We start from the raw sequence: 23,707 nt of genomic DNA, 5'->3' as shown, positions 1-23,707 counted from the left end.
GAGCAAACACATTCGAAAGCTAGCAGAAGGCAAGAAATAACTAAGATCAGAGCAGAACTGAAGGAGATAGAGACACAAAAAACCCTCCAAAAAATCAATGAATCCAGGAGTTGGTTTTTTGAAAAGATCAACAAAATTGACAGACCACTAGCCAGACTAATAAAGAAGAAAAGAGAGAAGAATCAAATCGACGCAATTAAAAATGATAAAGGGGATATCACCACCGACCCCACAGAAATACAAACTACCATCAGAGAATACTATAAACACCTCTACGCAAATAAACTGGAAAATCTAGAAGAAATGGATAATTTCCTGGACACTTACACTCTTCCAAGACTAAACCAGGAAGAAGTTGAATCCCTGAATAGACCAATAGTAGGCTCTGAAATTGAGGCAATAATTTATAGCCTACCAACCAAAAAAAGTCCAGGACCAGATGGATTCACAGCTGAATTCTACCAGAGGTACAAGGAGGAGTTGGTACCATTCCTTCTGAAACTATTCCAATCAATAGAAAAAGAGGGAATCCTCCCTAACTCATTTTATGAGGCCAACATCATCCTGATACCAAAGCCTGGCAGAGACACAACAAAAAAAGAGAATTTTAGACCAATATCCCTGATGAACATCGATGCAAAAATCCTCAATAAAATACTGGCAAACCGGATTCAGCAGCACATCAAAAAGCTTATCCACCATGATCAAGTGGGCTTCATCCCTGGGATGCAAGGCTGGTTCAACATTCGCAAATCAATAAACATAATCCAGCATATAAACAGAACCAAAGACAAGAACCACATCATTATCTCAATAGATGCAGAAAAGGCTTTTGACAAAATTCAACAGCCCTTCATGCTAAAAACGCTCAATAAATTCGGTATTGATGGAACGTACCTCAAAATCATAAGAGCTATTTATGACAAACCCACAGCCAATATCATACTGAATGGGCAACAACTGGAAAAATTCCCTTTGAAAACTGGCACAAGACAGGGATGCCCTCTCTCACCACTCCTATTCAACATAGTGTTGGAAGTTCTGGCTAGGGCAATCAGACAAGAGAAAGAAATCAAGGGGATTCAGTTAGGAAAAGAAGAAGTCAAATTGTCCCTGTTTGCAGACGACATGATTGTATATTTAGAAAACCCCACTGTCTCAGCCCAAAATCTCCTTAAGCTGATCAGCAACTTCAGCAAAGTCTCAGGATACAAAATTAATGTGCAAAAATCGCAAGCATTCTTATACACCAGTGACAGTCAAACAGAGAGCCAAATCAGGAATGAACTTCCATTCACAATTGCTTCAAAGAGAATAAAATACCTAGGAATCCAACTTACAAGGGATGTAAAGGACCTCTTCAAGGAGAACTACAAACCACTGCTCAGTGAAATAAAAGAGGACACAAACAAATGGAAGAACATACCATGCTCATGGATAGGAAGAATCAATATCGTGAAAATGGCCATACTGCCCAAGGTAATTTATAAATTCAATGCCATCCCCATCAAGCTACCAATGAGCTTCTTCACAGAATTGGAAAAAACTGCTTTAAAGTTCATATGGAACCAAAAAAGAGCCCGCATCTCCAAGACAATCCTAAGTCAAAAGAACAAAGCTGGAGGCATCACGCTACCTGACTTCAAACTATACTACAAGGCTACAGTAACCAAAACAGCATGGTACTGGTACCAAAACAGAGATATAGACCAATGGAACAGAACAGAGTCCTCAGAAATAATACCACACATCTACAGCCATCTGATCTTTGACAAACCTGAGAGAAACAAGAAATGGGGAAAGGATTCCCTATTTAATAAATGGTGCTGGGAAAACTGGCTAGCCATAAGTAGAAAGCTGAAACTGGATCCTTTCCTTACTCCTTATACGAAAATTAATTCAAGATGGATTAGAGACTTAAATGTTAGACCTAATACCATAAAAATCCTAGAGGAAAACCTAGGTAGTACCATTCAGGACATAGGCATGGGCAAAGACTTCATGTCTAAAACACCAAAAGCAACGGCAGCAAAAGCCAAAATTGACAAATGGGATCTCATCAAACTAAAGAGCTTCTGCACAGCAAAAGAAACTACCATCAGAGTGAGCAGGCAACCTACAGAATGGGAGAAAATTTTTGCAATCTACTCATCTGACAAAGGGCTAATATCCAGAACCTACAAAGAACTCAAACAAATTTACAAGAAAAAAACAAACAACCCCATCCAAAAGTGGGCAAAGGATATGAACAGACATTTCTCAAAAGAAGACATTCATACAGCCAACAGCCACATGAAAAAATGCTCATCATCACTGGCCATCAGAGAAATGCAAATCAAAACCACAATGAGATACCATCTCACACCAGTTAGAATGGCGATCATTAAAAAGTCAGGAAACAACAGGTGCTGGAGAGGATGTGGAGAAATAGGAACACTTTTACACTGTTGGTGGGATTGTAAACTAGTTCAACCATTATGGAAAACAGTATGGCGATTCCTCAAGGATCTAGAACTAGATGTACCATATGACCCAGCCATCCCATTACTGGGTATATACCCAAAGGATTATAAATTATGCTGCTATAAGGACACATGCACACGTATGTTTATTGCAGCACTATTCACAATAGCAAAGACTTGGAATCAACCCAAATGTCCATCAGTGACAGATTGGATTAAGAAAATGTGGCACATATACACCATGGAATACTATGCAGCCATAAAAAAGAATGAGTTTGTGTCCTTTGTAGGGACATGGATGCAGCTGGAAACCATCATTCTTAGCAAACTATCACAAGAACAGAAAACCAAACACCGCATGTTCTCACTCGTAGGTGGGAACTGAACAATGAGATCACTTGGACTCGAGAAGGGGAACATCACACACCGGGGCCTATCATGGGGAGGGGGGAGGGGGGAGGGATTGCATTGGGAGTTATACCTGATGTAAATGACGAGTTGATGGGTGCAGCACACCAACATGGCACAAGTATACATATGTAGCAAACCTGCACGTTGTGCACATGTACCCTACAACTTGAAGTTTAATAATAATAAATAAATTTTAAAAAAAAATAGATTTTGCTGGTTTATTGACTCATACTATGTGTTTAAATATTATTAAGAGAGGTGGGCGTGTGCATTTTGTACATGTATATACTGCATTTCACATCTGAGTTGCTTTAACCAGAATATATATTATTTATTTTATCTGGTGGCCCTTACATTATTTGATAAGCTATTGATTAAAGCATTTATTCTCTATTAAAACTAGTTTCAATATTGGAGCTGTAAAATGAAAAGGCCATAAAGAAGAAATGTAAGAAAAATATTTAAGAGAACGAATATATGTTTAAGTCTTGGTTATCATAAGTCTTACGTAAATGTAATTTCTACAGCATTTACTAAAGTGATGGGTTATGAAAAAAAAACTACATATACCATAATTTCAGAAACTACAATACCATCATACTAATTTTTGAGTACTAAAGGTATTGTTAAAGTGTAGTATATCCAAAATTTAGCTGGGCTTAGAAAAAAATAAGGAACTAGTTAGTCCTAGTTAGTACACACAATAGGTAAGGTACCCTAGTTAGTAACCCTAGTTAGTACACACACTAGGTAGTGTGCACCTGTAGTCCCAGCTACTGGTGAGGCTGAGGTGAGAGGGTCAAATGAGCCTGGGGAAATTGAGGATGCAGTGAGCTGTGATTGCCCTACTGCACTCCAGCCTGGGCAACAGAGTGAGACCCTGTCTGAAAAATCAATCAATCAATCAATAAAAAATAAAGTGTAGTATATCATGTAAAATCTATTTCTCAAAATCACATTGGATTTCAAAATAGCAAAATATAGGATATTTCATGGCAGTCTTTTCAGGCTCATTAAATGATTCACCAGACAGTTTCTGACTGGAAAAAAAATAGTAACAATAATGTCAAGACAGGAAAGAATGTTTTTCATATTAAGAGACTTAATGAATCCAGAGTAAGCACTTTGAGTTAGGGAGGGTTTCTAAACACAATTCTGTAGTATCAAAAAATTATTCCAGAAACTATTAACACAAATAAATGAAAAATAAACAATTTTTTCAAAAGATACAACTCCTGTTATAGAAGGGAAAAACTTAAAATGATCATATTAAATAGTTATCTTGAAAACAGAAAATAAAAGGATAGAAACATCCAAAAACGGCATCAAGATGAACGATCTGAATGGAAATAATTTGGATGAAGAAAACCTGATGGACTAGATATTTACAAAAGATAAGAAATGAAATAGTCAAATAACAAAGGAATAGAATACAAATAGGAAAAAAATTTAATGATCTCCAAGAAAGCGATCATGAGAAATATTTCTCAAAACTACTTTATGAGTTTTAACTCTTGCAAACCATAATACATGAAAAGAATTTTTGTAGTCTTATACTGTTCACCCTTAGTACAAAGAAAGGGAAAAAACAGTCATTGAGTTTTTAAAAAGTGGTACACTGATAAAGGCATGCTAACTGACTCTTAACAAAAATTGGCAAAAAAAAATTATCAATCACTAATGCAACTGTGGCATGTCTTACATATATTTTCTTTAGAGTAAAATTAGTCATAATTATGAAATCTATTAGGTTATTTAACTTCAAAACGAATAGAATACTTTTCTTTTTACAATAAGCATATTACATGTAAACATTGTCATCAGAACTTGCAGAAAAGATATATACTTACCTAAAATAGTAAATCATTGGATAAATTTCTAACTTTAAAATGAGGCAAATATGTTAAACTACAATACTATAATTTCAAAATGTAGCTGTACATGATACTAAATATAAAAACAATTTTAAAGTTTCAAAAACTTTCATTTAAATATTTGACATATTTAGATATGGTGGTTACATAAAAAAGATTTCATCTTTTTTCCACCATATTAGTGCAGTACAAAAAAGTCTGAATTATGCAAGAACTCTTCCAATTTATTGTAAAATCCTTATTATTGTCTTAAAATAGAAAATTTATTGAGATCTACTTATCTGGCATCTTTCAAGACTATTCAGTCTAATTGGTACAGGTGTTCCAGCAATTGGGATTACTCAGGGGTTTCAGTTGTCATAGGTTGCCATAGGCTGTTTTGGAGGGTGAGGAGGCGAGTTGTTTATTTCTCTTTTACTTTTTTACTTTTATGGTAAATGATGATGAATTGTACTCCAGTTTTTTTTTTTTTTTTGAGACGGAGTCTCGCTCTGTCACCCAGGCTGGAGCGCAGTGGCCGGATCTCAGCTCACTGCAAGCTCCGCCTCCCGGGTTCACGCCATTCTCCTGCCTCAGCCTCCCGAGTAGCTGGGACTACAGGCGCCCGCCACCTCGCCCGGCTAGTTTTTTGTATTTTTTTAGTAGAGACAGGGTTTCACCGTGTTAGCCAGGATGGTCTCGATCTCCTGACCTCGTGATCCACCCGTCTCGGCCTCCCAAAGTGCTGGGATTACAGGCTTGAGCCACTGCGCCCGGCCTCCAGTTTTAATACTATAAAATAATTCTAAAATTCTTACCTGATACTACACCAATTCCATCATCACAGTCATAGTCAGAGACTTCACTATCACTTATTCTCTTTGACCCTATGAAGTAAACAACAGCAATAATTAAAAATTCTGATTATTTAAGGAAGAAAATTCCCCAAACACCTGAAAAACAAATGAAAATATTCTGAATGAATCAGTTAATAACAAAAAATATGTACAGAAGAAAAGTCATTATGAGCTTATTGTCATTTATTTTCATATACATTTCATGATGTGAGGATATGGGTAATGAGGAGTTAACAATTTATATAATTATTATTTTGGAAATATATAAGATAAAGTTCCTAAATGGTTTAAAGCTTAAAATAACATTAAATACTAAATAATATGTGTAAGTTATCCAACACTGATAAAATCTATTGGAAAATAGATAAGTTAATTTTAGATGCTTATGGATAAAGACACAAGATCAGATAAATTTCAAAACACAGTGTGTTATATTCCAATGCATTAATGCGTCTTTTTCTAATATGCATGACCAATACACTGACTATGGTCAATTCCTTATTTTTCATGCTCATGCAGAGAAAGCATAATTCAGAAAGCAAACTCACTTAAGACATCTTAAATATCCTTTTAAAAAAAACTATGTAGTTTAGCTATTTCTCTATTGCTTTGAAAAGACAATAAGAAAAATGTCATCCACAATACTAATACATAAAAATTGTGAATTTTGGTATGTTTTCTATGAAAAAAACTAGGAAAGGCACTCATAGTGATTACAATTCAAGAGCACCATGTTTGTGTTTTTCCTCACAAAACAAATCTATAGCAAAATTTTTAAATGTGAATCTTACTATGGCAAAAATAGCATAAAACTAAATCAACCAGAGCTTTGAGGGCTAAAGCAGATTGACTACACGCTTAAATATGAAATTATTGCATATAAAAACAAACCTGTGGTTATTTGTTTTTAAATTTTTTTCACCTCCATGTGTTTCAGGAACAGACACACCCTACACAACAGAATTCTTTATTAAAGCATTTTTCCCTTCCTTGGTATCAGAAAACATTTAATGAATGAAGATAGTGTTGCTATTTCAAAAAGATATTGTCTATTTTCTTACAGTACACATTATTTTTTACATGGAAATCGGTTTTATCAGAAAATAAGTGCTTTCATGTATGGTTTATAAAACACTGAGAACTCACATTGCATGAGGTGTCTAAGGCAGAGATCATTAAAATGTCCCAGAATTACCCTCAAGTATTTACAACCTACTCTTGGAGGCACCCGATAAATTTTTTCATTTGTTTATTTTACTACCTGTGCTTTGCCAGCAGGGAAAGTCTCTATTGCCAGAAACTGAAGTTCTCATTTTCTCCTTATAATGGTGAGGAAGAAGACACCTATCTTTTTATCATATGGCCCTACTGAATGAACTCTTTCTATTATTTTCATTCCAAATGCTTATGTTCATAAAGCTTTAGACATGATCAAATCTGAAGCTTTTATAGCTCCAATAGATATTAAACTAGAATTACCTGACAACATCGCAACAGACTGGGCACAAAAGCATTTACAGAATTCAGACATACATTCGAAAAAGACTTGGGACAGAAGGGGTATCACAGAATGGGCTATTGAGGAGAACTTAAGGAGAATTGCTACCCAGCTTGTCTGTAAATGGGCAAGGATAGGGTAATGATTAGTTTACTATGTCAGGTGCACTCCAGAACAGAAAGATTACAAGTTTTCGGTATTTGTAAAAAATCAGATAAAAAATGACAACAGCAAATGATGTTTATCAGCCTTTGTAAGCTGTACCATGTGTGGGTACATGGGTGAAGTGGCATATTTGGTTTGTAAATGCTGCCTCCTTCAAAATTGTATTGATTCCTTTCTAGATTGAGATTTTATCTGTTTGATCTTAACCCTATATAAATTAAACATATTCCAATTCAGTTCCCTCTAATTGTCTCATCTTCTGACATTCTGACGAAAACAGGTTATTAAGTTCAGTATTTTCTTTTTAAATTAGTAGGGTTTTTTTTTTTTTTTTTTTTTTTTTGAGATGGAGTTTTGCTGTCGTTGCCCAGGCTGGAGTGCAATGGCATTATCTTGGCTCACGGCAACCTCTGCCTGCTGAGTTCAAGTGATTCTCTGGCCTCAGCCTCCCGAGTAGCTGGGATTACAGGCACCCAGCACTACGCCTGGCTAATTTTGTATTTTTAGTAGAAATGGGGTTTCACCATGGTAGTCGGGCTGGTCTCAAACTCCTGACCTCAAGTGATCCACCTGCCTTGGCCTCTCAAAGTGCTGGAATTACAGGCGTGAGTCACTGCAGTTGGCCAAAATTGGTCTTTTTAGTGTCCTATATATAATTCTTGCTTTATAAGCAAAGAGAGAGTCTCCCATATTTTCTTCTGAAAATTTAAAAATTTTGCTTTTTGCATTTACATCCTCATCTGTCTTGAACTGAGTTGGTGTATAGTATGAGATATAAATGCAATTTCACTTTTTCCATATGGCTAACCCATATCTCAGTATTGTTTATTTAATATTTCCACCTTTCCCAAATAATCTGTGATGTCACCTCTGTCATCAATAAATGTATTCTATCTGCAAGAATCTAATGCAATTCAAATCAAGGTCCCTATAGGATGATCTGTATTCTAATTTTTTGCCCCTTGTACAGGTTGTCTATCCACAAATCAATAACTCATTGTGTTTGTTACTACAATGTTACATATTGAAGCAAATACATCCACCTTATTATTTGCATCTTGGATCATGCCCCTTTACTCTTTCATATGAATTTTAGATTCAAGTTATCATCTTGAACAAAAACATCCTATTGGGATTTTGATTTTGAATTTCACTGAATCAATAAATTAATTCAGAAAGAAGTGCCATATTTTACAGCATTGTTTTAGTAGTCAGGTACATGGCATTTTCTCCATCTAAGTTTGGCCTTTCTATAAAACTTTTAATTTTGGCTACTCAAATTATCCACATTTGTTGGATATATCCTTTCTATCTTATAATTTCAATTGCTATTAGCTATACAGTTAAGAACTATGTTTTCTAAATTAATTGCTCAGACACAGAAATGCAATTTCATTGTGAATGTTAACCAATCACCTTGTTAAAGTCTTTTTCTCTCTCTTCTTACTTCTATTAAAGTGATTATGGTTTAATTTGAATTTTTCTATGTAGACAATTGTTATCCCCAATCGTTACATGTTTTTCTTTTTTTTTCCTGCCTTGCTATGCTGATAACTACAATGCTGAAAAAAAAAAAAACCAGAAAAATTTTACATTCTTTTTAAAATTGTGATTTAAAATATAAGTTTTCTAATATTTTTCCCTTAGAAATGGTATTTGCTAAAGTTACACTTTATCACATTGGGGAAGGTCTCTATATTGTTAGTTTGCAGAGTGAGATGTAATTTTTATTAAATGTGTTTTCTGCATCTATTGAATTAATCATGCAGATTCTATAATTTAATATACTTATTTGGAAAATTATATGTTAATGTATATTATATATATATTGATATGATAAACGGTTCTTTCATTCCTGAGTTTAAGTTCAGTGATATTTCTTACGGATTTTCGACTTTTACTTCTTAATTATTCTTTTAGAGACAAGGTCTTGATGTGTCACCCAGGTTGGGGTACAATGGCACAATCATAGCTCACTGTAACCTCAAACTCCGAGGCTGAACCAACCGTCCAGTCTCAGCTTTCTGAGTAGCTAGGACTACAGTTGCACACCACCATGCCTGGCTAATTTTTAAATTACTTTGCAGAGACGGGGCTCTTGCTATATTGCCCAGACTGGTCTCAAATTCCTGGCCTCAAGCAGTCATCCTGCCTCAGCCTACCAAAGCACTGGGATTGAAAGCAATTTTTGCATTTTTATTTATTCACTTTAAGTTTTCAAAGTGTTTGCTGTAATGATCACAATTTTATTTTGTTATCAATTTATTTTCTGATATATCAATTATGTTTCCTTTGCATCCTGTAACTTCTTTTTATTCTATCAATAAATTTCACTAAAGGTTTATCTTGCTATTAATTTCAAGGGATGAACTTTTGGGCTCCATTATCCTATCAATTAGAAATTTGTTTCACATATTATTAATTTTTGTTCCTACTTTTATGATTTCTATCCTTCTGCTTTAAATTTGTTTCACTATTTTTTTCCCTAAACTCTTACATTGGATGAGTACTTTATAATTTTCTGCCTTTTAATGTTTACTAACATGAACATTCCCCTGTTAGCACTTCCCTATATTACTCAAATATTTATATGTAGTATATTGATTAAAGTTCTATTCTAGATATTTTCTTCTTAGGACTATAAGATATTTACCATATTTCTTAAATCCAAGACACTATCAACTGAGTGATTACTCACGATTTCAGAGATGCTAGAGCTTGAAAAAAATGCTGATTACAATAAGTTTCTACTTTTTTAAATTTTCAAAAGAACGAGTACAATTTATCTTTCTTTTTACAATTGATGTGATAACAGTATTAGAGAATATTACGTTAATTTTTAAAATTTGTCAAAAGGAATTATAAAATAGTATATTTATAACTCACATATTTCATGGTTGTAACAGAGGAATGTGAATTCATTAATTAAGTGCAGAATTCTTTATTTGACCATAAGATTAAACTTGTTAATTGTGCTGCCTGATTCTTTTGCAACTTTCCTAAATTTTTGTTTGCTTGACCTGTCAATGATGGAAAGCAAATTATATTGGAATCTCCATAAGTGGTGGTAAATTTAATTTTTCTCTCTAGTGTTACTTTTGTATATTGCAGTTATTCCATATAATTCATGCAAGTTGAAAAAATTTCAATAGATTTAGAAAAATAATTTGAAAAATTATTACCCCCAATCATGATAAAATGTCTCAGCAAACTAGTAAAAAAAGAATGTTCATAAACTGATAAAGGGTATCTACAAAAAAACCTACAGCTGACATCACACTTAATTATGAAATACTGAATGTTCCCCCTAAGATAAAGAACATGTAAAGGATGTTCACTCCAAGGATGGTCCTTCTACTCAACATTATATTGCAAGTCCTAAAAAGAGCAATACAGCCAGGAAAAGAAATAAAAGGTATAGGCCGGGCGCGGTGGCTCAAGCCTGTAATCCCAGCACTTTGGGAGGCCGAGACGGGTGGATCACAGGGTCAGGAGATCAAGACCATCCTGGCTAACACGATGAAACCCCGTCTCTACTAAAAAATACAAAAAACTAGTTGGGCGAGGTGGCGGGCGCCTGTATCCCAGCTACCCGGGAGGCTGAGGCAGGAGAATGGTGTAAACCCGGGAGGCGGAGCTTGCAGTGAGCTGAGATCCGGCCACTGCACTCCAGCCCAGGCAACAGAGCGAGACTCCGTCTCAAAAAAAAAAAAAAAAAAAAAAAAAAAAGAAATAAAAGGTATACAGATTAGAAAGCAAGAAAGAATATGATCATGTAAATATAAAGTCTTAAGGAAACTATACAAAACTTATTAAGACTAGTAAGAAAATTTAGCAAGATTTCAGGATACATAGTCAATATAAAAATGAATATTTCTTACAGAATAGGAATATACAAACATAATATTAATTCCCAAACCATGTCATTTACAAGAATTTCCAAAATCATGAACTATTTAGAAATAAATTTAATATAAAATGTCCAAACCACAAAACACTGCTATACTTTCCTATGGTTGTTATAACAAGATATTAAAAACTGAGTGCTTAAAACATCAGAAATCTGTTGTCTCATATCTCTGGGGGATAGAAGTTCAAAATCAAGGTCTCGGCAGGGCCATGCACTTTGATGGCTCTGGGACAGAATCCTTCCTTGTCTCCCTTTGCTTCTGGTATTTGCCAAGAAACCTTGGTGTTCTTTTGTTTGTAGACTTACCACTCTAGTCGCATGGACATTTCTCTGTATATCTTCATATTGTCTTCGCTCTGTGCATTGTCTGTTTCTGTGTCCACGTTTCCTATTTTTCTAAGGACACCAGTCATATTGGTTTAGGGCCCACCCTAATGACCTTGTTTTACCTTGGTTACTCCTGTAAATATGCTATTTACAAATAAGTTCACACCCTGAGGTACTGAGGGTTAAGGTTTCAACATATCTTTTTGGGGGATCACAATTCAACCCAAACAACTGCTAACAAGTTAAAAAGACATAAATAAATGGAGATTCTTTTCTGCCAAATCGAAAGTCAGATATATTAAAATAACATTATCAGGACACTGAGAGAAAATAAAAGTCATTCTAGGATGTTATATATAGCTAAACTTTCTATTAGTAAAACAAAACGAAACAAAACAAAACAAAAAAACCCAGGAGGCCAAGCGCAGTGGCTCACGCCTATAATCCCAGTACTTTGGGAGGCTGAGGCAGGCGTATCACCTGAGGTCAGGAGGTGGAGACCAGCCTGGCCAACATGGTGAAACCCTGTCTCTACTAAAAATACAAAAATTAGCCAGGCATGGTGGTGCAGGCCTGTATTCCCAGCTACTCGGGAGGCTGAGGTACAAGAATCACTTGAACCTGGGAGGCGGAGGTTGCTGAGAGCCAACATTGCAAAATGGCACTCCAGCCTGGGCAACAAGAGCAAAACTCAGTCCCACAACCGAAAAAAATAAAAATAAGAATAAAAAATAAAAAATAAAAAATAAAAATAATATTCAGAAAAACAAAGCCTTTTCCCAATTCTTCAGTGAAGGAATGACTGTAAAAAGTACTTCAAAAATAAACTTACCCCAAAATGAAGGGCTGATTGAAAAAAAGAAAAAAGGTAAAAATTTTGGTAAAGCTAAAAAAACCTGAATGAATAAAATGACAATTATAATGATAATTAATCTGGAGGCAAAGGTAAACTTCTGTTAGTAATATGTTAGATGACAGGGAAGAGGGTGTTTACCAAATTGCAAAATTTTATATGGTTTGGAAAAAAAGGTAGAGATATACGCTGGTTCACACCTATAATCCTAGCACTTTGGGAAGCCGAGGCAGGCAGATTGCCTGAGCTTAAGCATTCGAGACCAGCCTGGACAACATGGTGAAACCCCGTCTCTACTAAAATACAAAAAAAAAAAAAGAAAAAATAAATAAATATCAGCCAGGCATGGAGGTGTGCACCTGTAGTCCCAGTTACTAGGGAGGCTGAGGCAGGAGGCGGAGGTCGCAGTAAGCCAAGATTGCACCACTGCACTACAGCCTGGGTGACAGAGTGAGACTCCATCTCCCAAAAAAAAAAAAAAAAAAAAAAGCTTTTTTAGGTGTGCATGTTAATATTTCAAAAGTAACCATTAAAACAACAGAGATTAAAAGCAGACAGAAAGCAGAGTATACAAAATAGTAATAACATGTCCCTATTATGATACAAAAAAGAAAAAATAATACTCTATATACATTTGTCTGTGTGTGCATTTTTGAGAGATTGTCACTATAATTGCAATTTTGCAATTTCTCCTTTCACTTCCTTCTGGTTTTGTTTTGTTTTGAGATAGAGTCTCGCTCTGTTGCCCAGACTGGAGTGGGTGTGATAAAACTGAAGTCTAGGATTTTAGATGCTTGTCTGATCCTGATAAATACCCTCTTTGAATCTTCTCCCATACCTGAGCTAAGCACACCTGGAGATTCATAACACAGGACATCAGTTGCAGTTGCTTCTGTAGATGGCCCACAAAATCAGGGTGAGAAGGGATGAGAGATAAACACAGGTTCCAGTTTGTCTACATGGATTCCAGTTTTCCTTGATTTTCCGTTTTGGATGCGTTTTTCCTAACCAGTCTATCCTTCTGTCCCACAGAGACTTCCAGAACCACTACTAAATGAAGAGGCAACAGACTTTTTCACTAGATCCTCTTTGGGGTCTTTGGCAAGTGACTTTTCTCAGATTCCTCAACCGTTGTCTTACAAACCTTCCTAAAAGAATTCCCAGTTTCTCCCACTACTTTGTAAAGTTTAATCTTTAAAATAAATATCTTATTTGGTAGTACTTCAGCACTAAATGCTTTGGCTTCCTCACTGAGGCTTAAATTTTATTTCAGTCTTTAATTCATCTAGAGTTCATTTTTTTGTATATGGTTCAAGAAAAAGATCAAGTTCTTCTATCGTCTTTTCTTCATGAATAGCATTATTTGAAGCTCATTTATTCTTTTTTAAACTTTTATTTTAGGTTGGAAGGTACATGTGAAGGTTTGTTATATAGGTGAACTCGTGTCCCGAGAGTTTGTTTAACAGAGTATTTCATCACCCAGGTACTAAGCACAGTGTCCAACAGTTATCTTTTCTGCTCCTTTCTATCCTCCCACCCTCCACCCTCAAGTAGACCCCAGTGTCTGTTGTTCCCTTCTTTGTGTTCATGAGTTATCTTTATTTAGCTCCCACTTCCAAGTAAGAACATGTGGTATTTGGTCTTCTGTTCCTGCATTAGTTTGCTAAGTATAATGGTGTACAGTTCCATCCATGTTCCTGCTAAAGACATGATGTTGTTCTTTTTTATGGCTTCATAATATTCTATGGTGTATATGTACCACATTTTTTAATCCAATCTGTCATTGATGGGCATTTAGGTTAATTCCATGTCTTTGCTATTGTGAATAGTGCTATAAAGAACATTCACATGCATGTGTCATTATGGCAGAATGATGTATATTCATCTGGGAATATACCCAGTAATGGGATTGCTGGGTCAAATGGTAGTTCTACATTTAGCTCTATGAGGAATCGCCATATTGCTTTCCACAATGGTTGAACTAATTTACACTCCCACCAACAATGTGTAAGTGTTCCCTTTTCTCCACAACCTTGCCAGCATCTGTTATTTTTTGACTTTTTAATGATAGCCATTTTGTCTGGTGTGCAATGGTACCTCATTGTAGTTTTGATCTGCATTGCCCTAACGATTAGTGATATTGAGCTTATTTTATACGCTTGTTGGCCACATGCATGTCTTCTTTTTTCATTATTATACTTCAAGTTCTGGGGTACAGGTGCAGAACATGCATGTTTGTTACATAGGTATACACGTGCCATGGTGGTTTGCGGCACCCATCAACCCATCAACTATATTAGGTATTTCTCCTAATGCTATCCCTCTCCTACGCCCTAATCCCCCAACAGGTCCTGCTGTGTGATGTTCCCCTCCCTGTGTCCCTGTGTTCTCAATGTTTAACTCCCAATTATGAGTGAGAACATGCAGTGTTTCATTTTCTGTTCCTGCATTAGTTTACTGAGAATGATGGTTTCCAACGCCATCCATGTCCCTGAAAAGGACATGCACTCATCCTTTTTTTGGCTGCATAGTGTTCCATGGTGTATATGTGCCACATTTTCTTTATCCAGTCTATCATTGATGGGCATTTGGGTTGGGTCCAAGTCTTTACTATTGTGAACAATGCCAGAGTAAACAGACGTGTGCATGTGTCCTTACATTAGAATGATTCATAATCCTTTGGGTATATAACCAGTAATGGGATGGCTGGGTCAAGTGGTATTTCTAGTTCTAGATCCTTGAGGAATTGCCACACTGTCTTCCACAATGGTTGAACTAATTTATACTCCCACCAACAGTGTAAAAGCGTTCCGATTTCTCCACATCCTCTTCAGCATCTGTTGTTTCCTGACTTTTTAATGATCACCATTCTAACTGGCATGAGATGGTACCTCACTGTGGTTTTGATTTACATTTCCCTAATGACCAGTGATGATGAGCTTTTTTTCATATGTTTGTTGGTTGCTTAAATGTCTTCTTTTGAGAAGTGTCTGTTCATATCCTTAGTCCACGTTTTGATGCATTTGATTGTTTTTTTCTTGTAAATCTGTTTAAGTTCTTTGTAGATTCTGGATATTAGCCCTTTGTCAGATAAATAGACTGAAAAAGTTTTCTCCCATTCTGTAGGTTGCCTGTTCACTCTGATGATAGTTTCTTTTGCTGTGCAGAAGCTCTTTAGTTTAATCAGCTTCCCATTTGTCTATTTTGGCTTTTGTTGCCATTGCTTTTGGTGTTTTAATCATGAAGTCTGTGCCCACGCCAATATCCTCAATGGTATTGCCTAGGTTTTCTTCTAGAGTTTTTATGGTTTTAAGTCTTATGTTTAAGTCTTTAATCCATCTTGAGTTAACTTTTTGTAAAAGATGTCAGGAAGGGATCCAGTTTCAGCTTTCTGCATATGGCTAGCCACTCTTCCCAACACTAGTTATTAAATAGAGAATCCTTTCCCCATTGATTGTTTTTGTCAGGTTTGTCAAAGATCAAATGGTTGTAGATGTGTGGCATTATTTCCGAGGCTCCTGTTCCATTGGTCTATATATCTGTTTTGGTACCAGTGCCATGCTGTTTTGGTTACTGTAGCCCTATAGTATAGTTGAAGTCAGGTAGCATGATGCCTCCAGCTTTGTTCTTTCTGCTTAGGATTGTTTTGGTTATGTGGGCTCTTTTTTTGTTCCATATGGAATTTAAAGTCATTTTTTCCAATTCTGTGAAGAAAGTCAATGGTAGCTTCATCAGGATAGCATTAAATCTATAAATTACTTTGGGCAGTATGGCCATTTTGATTTTGATTCTTCCTATCCATAAGCATGGAATGTTTTTCTATTTGTTTGTGTTCTCTCTTATTTCCTTGAGCAGTAGTTTGTAGTTATTCTTGAAGAGGCCCTTCACATCCCTTGTAAGTTGGATTCCTAGGTATTTTTTTCTTTTTGTAGCAATTGCGAATGGGAGTTCACTCATGATTTGGCTCTATGTTTGTCTGTTATTAGTGTATAGGAATGCCTGTGATTTTTGCACATTGATTTTGTATCCTGAGAGTTTGCTGAAGTTGCTTTTCAGTGTAAGGAGATTTCGGGCTGAGATGATGGGGTTTTCTAAATACACAATCATTTCATCTGCAAACAGAGACAATCTGATCTAGCTTTTTCTTACTTGAATACCCTTTGTTTCTTTCTCTTGCCTGACTGCCCTGGCCAGAACTTCCAATACTATATTGAACAGGAGTGGTGATAGAGGGCATCCTTGTCTTGGGCCAGTTTCAAAGGGAATGCTTCCAGTTTTTGCCCATTGAGTATGATATTGGCTGTGGGTTTGTCACAAATTGCTTGTATTATTTTGAGATATATTCCATTGATCAATGCCTAGTTTATTGAGAGTTTTTAGCATGAAGGGGTGTTGAATTTTGTTGAAGGCCTTTTCTGCATCCATTGAGATAATCATGTGGTTTTTATCATTGGTTCTGTTTATGTGATGGATTATGTTTATTGATTGATATGTGTACATTGAACCAGCCTTATATCCCAGGGATGAAGCCAATTTGATCGTGGTGGATAACCTTCTTCATGTGCTGCTGGCTCCAGTTTGTCAGTATTTTACTGAGGATTTTTGCATCGATGTTCATCAGGGATATTGGCCTGAAATTGTCTTTTTTGTTGTTGTTGTGTCTCAGCCAGGTTTTGTTATCAGGAAGATGCTGGCCTCATAAAATGAGTTAGGGAGGATTCCCTCTTTTTCTGTTGTTTGGAGTAGTTTCAGAAGGAATGGTACCAGCTCCTCTTTGCGCCTCTGGTAGAATTTGGTTGCGAATCCGTCTGTTCCTGGACTTAGTTTTGTTGGTAGACTATTAAGTGCTGCCTCAATTTCAGAACTTGTTATTGGTCTATTCAGGTATTCGACTTCTTCCTGGTTTAGTCTTGGGAGGGTGTATGTGCCCAGGAATTTATCCACTTCTTCTAGATTTTCTAGTTTGTTTGTGTTGAGGTGCTTATAGTATTCTCTGATGATAGTTTGTATTTCTGTGGGATTGGTGGTGATATCCCCTTTATCATTTTTTACGGCATCTATTTGATTCTTCTCTCTTTTCTTCTTTATTAGTCTGGCTAGTGGTCTATCTATTTTGTTGATCTTTTCAAAAAACGAGCTCCTGGATTTGTTGATTTTTTAAATGGTTTTTCGTGTTTCTGTGTCCTTCAGTTCTGCTCTGATCTTAGTTATTTCTTGCCTTCTGCTAGCTTTTGAATGTGTTTGCTCTTGCTTCTCTAGTTCTTTTAATTGTGATGTTAGGGTGTCAATTTTACATATTTCCTGCTTTCTCCTGTGGGCATTTAGTGCTATAAATTTTACTCTACACACTGCTTTAAATGTGTCCCAGAGATTCTGGTACACTGTGCCTTTGTTCTCATTGGATTCAAAGAACATCTTTATTTCTGCCTTCATTTCGTTATTTACCCAGTAGTCATTCAGGAGCAGGTTGTTCAGTTTCCATGTAGTTGTGTGGTTTTGAGGGAGTTTCTTAATCCTGAGTTCTAGTTTGATTGCAGTGTGGTCTGAAAGACTGTTTGTTATGATTTCTGTTCTCTTGCCTTTGCTGAGGAGTGTTTTATTTCCAATTATGTGGTCAATTTTAGAGTAAGTGCAATGTGGTGCTGAGAAGAACATATATTCTGTTGATTTGGGGTTGAGAGTTCTGTCGGTGTCTATTAGGTTCGCTTGGTCCAGAGCTGGGTTCAAGTCCTGAATATCCTTGTTAATTTTCCGTCTTGTTGATCTGTCTAATGTTGACAGCAGGGTGTTAAAGTCTTCCACTACTATTGTGTGGGAGTATACGTCTCTTTGTAGGTCTCTAAGAACTTGCTTTATGAATCTGGGTGCTGCTGTATTGGGTGCATATATTTTTAGAATAGTTAGCTTTTCTTGTTGCATTGATCCCTTTACCATTACGTAATGGCCTTCTTTGTCTCTTTTGATCTCTGTTGGTTTAAAGTCTGTTTTATCAGAGACTAGGATTGTAACCCTTGCTTTTTTTTTTTTTTTGCTTTCCATCTGTTTGGTAGATCTTCCTCCAACACTTTATTTTGAGCCTATATGTGTCTCTGCTCGTGAGACGTGAGATGGATCTCCCGAATACAGCACACCGATGGGTCTTGACTCTTTATCCAACTTGCCAGTCTGTGTCTTTTAATTGGGGTATTTAGCCCATTTACATTTAAAGTTAATATTGTCATGTGTGAGTTCAATTCTGCCATTATGATCTTAGCTGGTTATCTTGTATGTTAGTTTATGCAGTTTCTTCGTAGTGTTGATGGTCTTTACAATTTGGTATGTTTTTGCAGTGGCTGGTATTGGTTGTTCCTTTCCATGTTTAGTGCTTCCTTCAGGAGCTCTTGTAGGACAGGCCTGGTGGTGACAAAATCTCTCAGCATTTGCTTGTCTGTAAAGGATTTTATTTCTGCTTCACTTATGAAGCTTAGTTTGGCTGGATATGAAATTCTGGGTGGAAAAATCTTTTCTTTAACAATGTTGAATATTGGTCCCCACTCTCTTCTGGTTTAAGATATTCATTGTTACTCTGATGGGCTTCCCTCTGTGGGTAACCCGCCCTTTCTCTCTGGCTGTCCTTAACATTTTTTCCTTCATTTCAACCTTGCTGAATCTGATGATTATATGTCTTGGGGTTGCTCTTCTCGAGGAGTATCTTTGTGGTGTTCTTTGTATTTCCTGAATTTGAATGTTGGCCTGCCTTTCTAGGCTGGGTAAATTCTCCTGGATAATATCCTGAAGAGTGTTTTCCAACTTGTTTCTGTTCTCCCCGTCACTGTCAGGTACACCAATCAAACATAGATTTGGTCTTTTCACATCGTCCCATACTTTTTGTTCATTTTTCACTCTTTTTTCTCTAATCTTGTTTTCTTGTTTTATTTCATTGAGTTGATCTTCAATCTCTGATATCCTTTCTTCTACTTGATCAGTTCAGCTAATGATACTTGTGTTGCTTCACAAAGTTCTTGTGATGTGTTTTTCAGCTCCAACAGGTGATTTATGTTCTTCTCTAAACTGGTTATTCTAGTTAGCAATTCGTCTAACCTTTTTTCAAGGTTCTTAGCTTCCTTGCAGTGGGTGAGAATATGTTCCTTTAGCGGGAGGAGTTTGTTATTACCCACCTTCTGAAGTTGACTTCTGTCAATTCGTCAAATTCATTCTCCATCCAGTTTTGTTCCCTTGCTGGCGAGGAGTTATGATCCTTTGGAGGAGAAGAGGCGTTCTGGTTTTTGGAATTTTCAGTCTTTTTGCACTGGTTTCTCCCCATCTTCGTGGATTTATCTACCTTGGTCTTTGAAGTCAGTGACTGTCTGATGGGGTCTCTGAGTGGACATCCTTTTTGTTGATGTTAATACTATTCCTTTCTGTTTGGTAGTTTCCTTCCAATAGTCAGGCTCCTCTGCTGCAGGTCTGCTGGAGTTTGCTGGAGGTCTGCTCCCAACCCTGTTTGCCTAGATGTCACCAGCAGAGACTGCAGTCCAGCAAAGATTGCTGCCTGTTCCTTCCTCTGGAAGCTTTGTCCCAGAGGGGCACCCACCAGATGCCAGCCAGGGTTCTCCTGTATGAGGTGTCTGCTGGCTCCTACTGGGAGGTGTCTCCTAGTCAGGATACACGGAGGTCAGGGACCCACTTGAGGAGGCAGTCTGTCCCTTATCAGAGCTGGAACACTGTGCTGGGAAATCCGCTGCTGTATTCAGAGCTACCAGGCAGGGACGTTTAAGTCTGCTGAAGCGGCTCCCCCAACTGCTCCTTCCCACAGGTGCTCTGTCCCAGGGAGGTGAGCGTTTTATCTATAAGTTCCTGACTGGAGCTGCTGCCTTTTTTTCAGAGATGCCCTTCCCAGGGAGGAGGGATTCTGCAGAGGCAGTCTGGCAACAGTGGCCTTGCTGAGCTGTGGTGGGCTCCACCCAGTTCAAACTTCCTGGCTGCTTTGTTTACACTGCGAGGGTGAAACCACCTATTTAAGCCTTAGCAAAGGTGGATGCCCCTCCCCACACCAAGTTTAAGAGTCCCAGGTAGAGCTCAAACTGCTGCGTTAGCAGCAAGAATTTCAAGCCGGTGTGTCTTAGTTTGCTGGGCTCCATTGGGGTGGGATCCGCCGAGCCAGACCACTTGGCTCCCTGGCTTCAGCCTTCTTTCCAGGGGAGTAAATGGTTCTGTCTTGCTGGCATTCTGGGTGCCAGTGGGGTATGAAAAACAAAATTCCTGTGGCTAGCTTGGTGTCTGCCCAAACGGCTGCCCAGTTTTGTGCTGGAAACCCAGGGCCCTGGTAGCCTGGGCACTGCAGTGAATCTCCTGGTCTGGGGTTGTGAAGACCATGGGAAAAGTGCAGTATCTGGGCCACAGTCCAAGGTACAGTCCCTAATGGGTTCCCTTGGCTAGGAAAGGGAGTTCCCCAACCCCTTGCACTTCCTGGGCGAGGCAACGTCCCACCCTGCTTTGACTTGCCCTCCTTGGGCTGCACCCACTTCCAACCAGTCCCAGTGAGATGAACTGGGTACCTCAGTTGGAAATGCAGAAATCACCTGCCTTCTGCGTTGATCTTACAAGGAGCTGCAAACCAGAGCTGTTCCCGTTTGGCCATCTTGCCAGCAATTGTGGCAGTTTTCAAGGGAAATGCTTCCAGCTTTTGCCTATTCACTATTAAGTTGGCTATGGATTTGTCATAGGTGGCTCTCATTATTTTGAAGTATGTTCCTTCAATGCCTAGTTTCTTGAGAGTTTTAAACATCAAGGAATGTGGAATTTTAATAAAAGCCACTTCCGCATCTATTGAAACGATTATGTGATTTTTGTATTTAGTTTTGATTATGTGATGAATCACATTTATCGACTTGTGCGTGTTGAACCAATCTTGCATCCCAGGCATAAAGACTACTTGTTCGTGGTGAATTGACTTTTTGATATGGCACTGTATTTTTCAATTTTCAATTGTTTATTGCTGGTACATGGAAATAATTGATATTGTATCTTGATCTTATATCCAGTAACCGTGACAGATTCACTTCTTATAACAGTTTTTGCATAGATCCCATCTGACTTTCTATATGAATGAACATGTATGCAAATAAGCACCCTTTTACTTCTTTTTCAATCTGGATGCATTTGATTTTTCTTGCCTTATGATACAAGCTAGAACCACAATTACAACTTTCAGTAACAGTTGCGAGGGCAGACATTTTTTTTCTCATTTGTGACCTTGGGAGGAAAGAATGCAGTCTTTTACCAATATGATTTAGCTGTAGGGTTTGATACATGTTCTTTATTGGATTGAGAAAGTTCCTTTCTCTCCTACTTTGCTTAGGGTCTTCTACAGGGATGAACATTGGATTTTATCAAAAGCTCTTTCTTGAGATGATCTCTTGAGATTATATATTTTTTTTCTTTTTCAGTTTAATATGATGAGTGACATTCTGTTTTCCAAATGTTAAACAAACATTGCATCCGTGGTATAAAAACATTTGGTCATGAGATATTATGCCTTTTATATATTGTGGATTCAATTTTCTATATTTTTATTTTACAACATATTTCTAAATTTAATATGCTAAATTTGCTAAAATTTTCATGAGGTTTATTGGTGTACAGATTTCTTTTAATATGTTAGTTGTTGGTATCAGAGTAATGTTTGCTTCATAAAATGAGCTGGATGGTATTCCCAACATTATAATGTTCTGCAAGAGTTTGTAAAGAACTGGTATTGTATCCCCCTTCCATGTTTGGCAGACTTCATTGATAAAGTCATCTGGGCCTGAAATTTTTTTGAGGGAAAATTTTTAGCTACAAATTCCATTTCTCAAATAGATATTGGGCTACTCAAGTTATTTCTTTCTTCTTGAGAGAAACTCAAGTTTGTGTCTTTCAAGGAAAATTTCTATTTCATCTAGGTTGTCAAATGTATTTGTATCAAGTTGTTCACAGTTTTCCCTTACTGTCTTTTTAATATTTGTAGAATGTGTACTGATATCACCTTTTTCCTGATATTGATAATTTGTCTTCTGTCTTTCTTTGCTGATCATTCTGCCTAAAGGCTTATCAATTATATTGATATTTTCATAGATGCAACCTTTGGTTGCATTTACTTTCTCAATTGACTTTCTGTCTTTATTTCACTTATTTCTATTTTGACTTTTAGTCCCTTTCTTCTACTTGAGTCTATTTTGCTCTTCTTTTTGAAGTTTGTTAGGGTGAAAACCTGTCACTGATTCAAGTTATTTTTGGTATTAATAATATATGTCCTTAACGCTATACATTTCCCTACTGTTCTACTTTAGCTGTATCCCATGAATTTCGATACACTAGGTGTTCATTTCATTCAGGTCAAAATAATTTTTAATTTCCTGTTTAACTTCTTTGAGTCATGGTTATTTAGAAGTGTTACTTCATTTATAAATATTTCAAGCTTGTCCAGAGACTTTCTGTTATTGATTTCTATTTTATTTCTATCATGATCAGATAACACACTTTGACCTGAGTACTTTTAAATTTATCGATACTTGTTTGGGCAGGAGTAAGGTCTACCTTAGTGATTCTCAATGAACTTGGAGGGAAGGTGTTTTCTGATTTGTGGAATGTTTTGTAAATGTCACATAAATCCTTCAAGCCTTCTATTTGTTCTACAAACATTGATAGAGGAGTACTAAAATCTCTTACTGTAATTGAGATTGTATCTATCCTGTAGTTTTATCACTGCATTTTCTTTTCTATTCTCTTCTCCCTTTCTTTCCCTTTCCTTCCTTCCTTCCTTCCTTTCCTTCTTTCCCTTTCTTTTCTTTCTTTTTTCTCTCTCTCTCTTTCTCTCTCTCTTTCTTTTTTGACAGAGTCTCACTCTGTTGCCCAGGCTACAGTGCAGTGTGATCATGGCTCACTGCAGCCTCGACTTCCCAGGCTCAAGCCATCTTACCAGCTCAGCCTCTCAAGTAGCTGGAACTGCAGGTGCATGTCACTGAACCCGGGTAATTTTTTTAAAAATAAAAATGGGGTCTCATTATGTTGTCCAGGTTGATCTCGAACTCTCGGGCTCAATCAATTCTCCCACTCAGCCTCCCAAAGTGCTGAGATTACAGGTGTCGTCAATATACCCGGCTTTGACTAAAATTGAGGTATAATTTATATAACATAAATATCTGTTTTAAGTATACAGTTTAGAAATTTTCAGTAAATTCTAAAATCTGTGTATACATCACTACAATCTAATGTTAGAATATCTCCTTCACCGCCAAAGGATTACTCACACCCATTTTCAGTCACTGTCTATTGCTACTTCCAGCCAACTGCTAACTTAATCTGTCTCAATAGATTTGTCACTTCTATACATGTTATGTAAGTAGAATCA

The 23,707-nt window shown here is 36.9% G+C and overlaps 1 protein-coding gene across 49 annotated transcripts in view; it reads right to left on the bottom strand.

Annotated features, from left to right (window-relative positions):
- Nucleotides 1–23,707, bottom strand: part of RIMS2 (regulating synaptic membrane exocytosis 2) — a 765,294-nt gene that overhangs the window by 294,413 nt on the left and 447,174 nt on the right. For all 49 annotated transcript variants that reach the window (XM_073018262.1, XM_073018263.1, XM_073018267.1 and 46 more), the window contains one exon: nt 5,545–5,613. In XM_073018262.1, the coding sequence (XP_072874363.1) occupies nt 5,545–5,613 (69 nt within the window). The remainder of the gene's footprint in view (nt 1–5,544; nt 5,614–23,707) is intronic.

Source organism: Chlorocebus sabaeus, chromosome 8, assembly GCF_047675955.1.
Source record: "Chlorocebus sabaeus isolate Y175 chromosome 8, mChlSab1.0.hap1, whole genome shotgun sequence".
Classification (NCBI taxonomy): Eukaryota; Metazoa; Chordata; class Mammalia; order Primates; family Cercopithecidae; genus Chlorocebus; species Chlorocebus sabaeus.
Note: the sequence above shows the minus strand (reverse complement) of the source record. Positions and strands in the feature narration are given on the sequence as shown.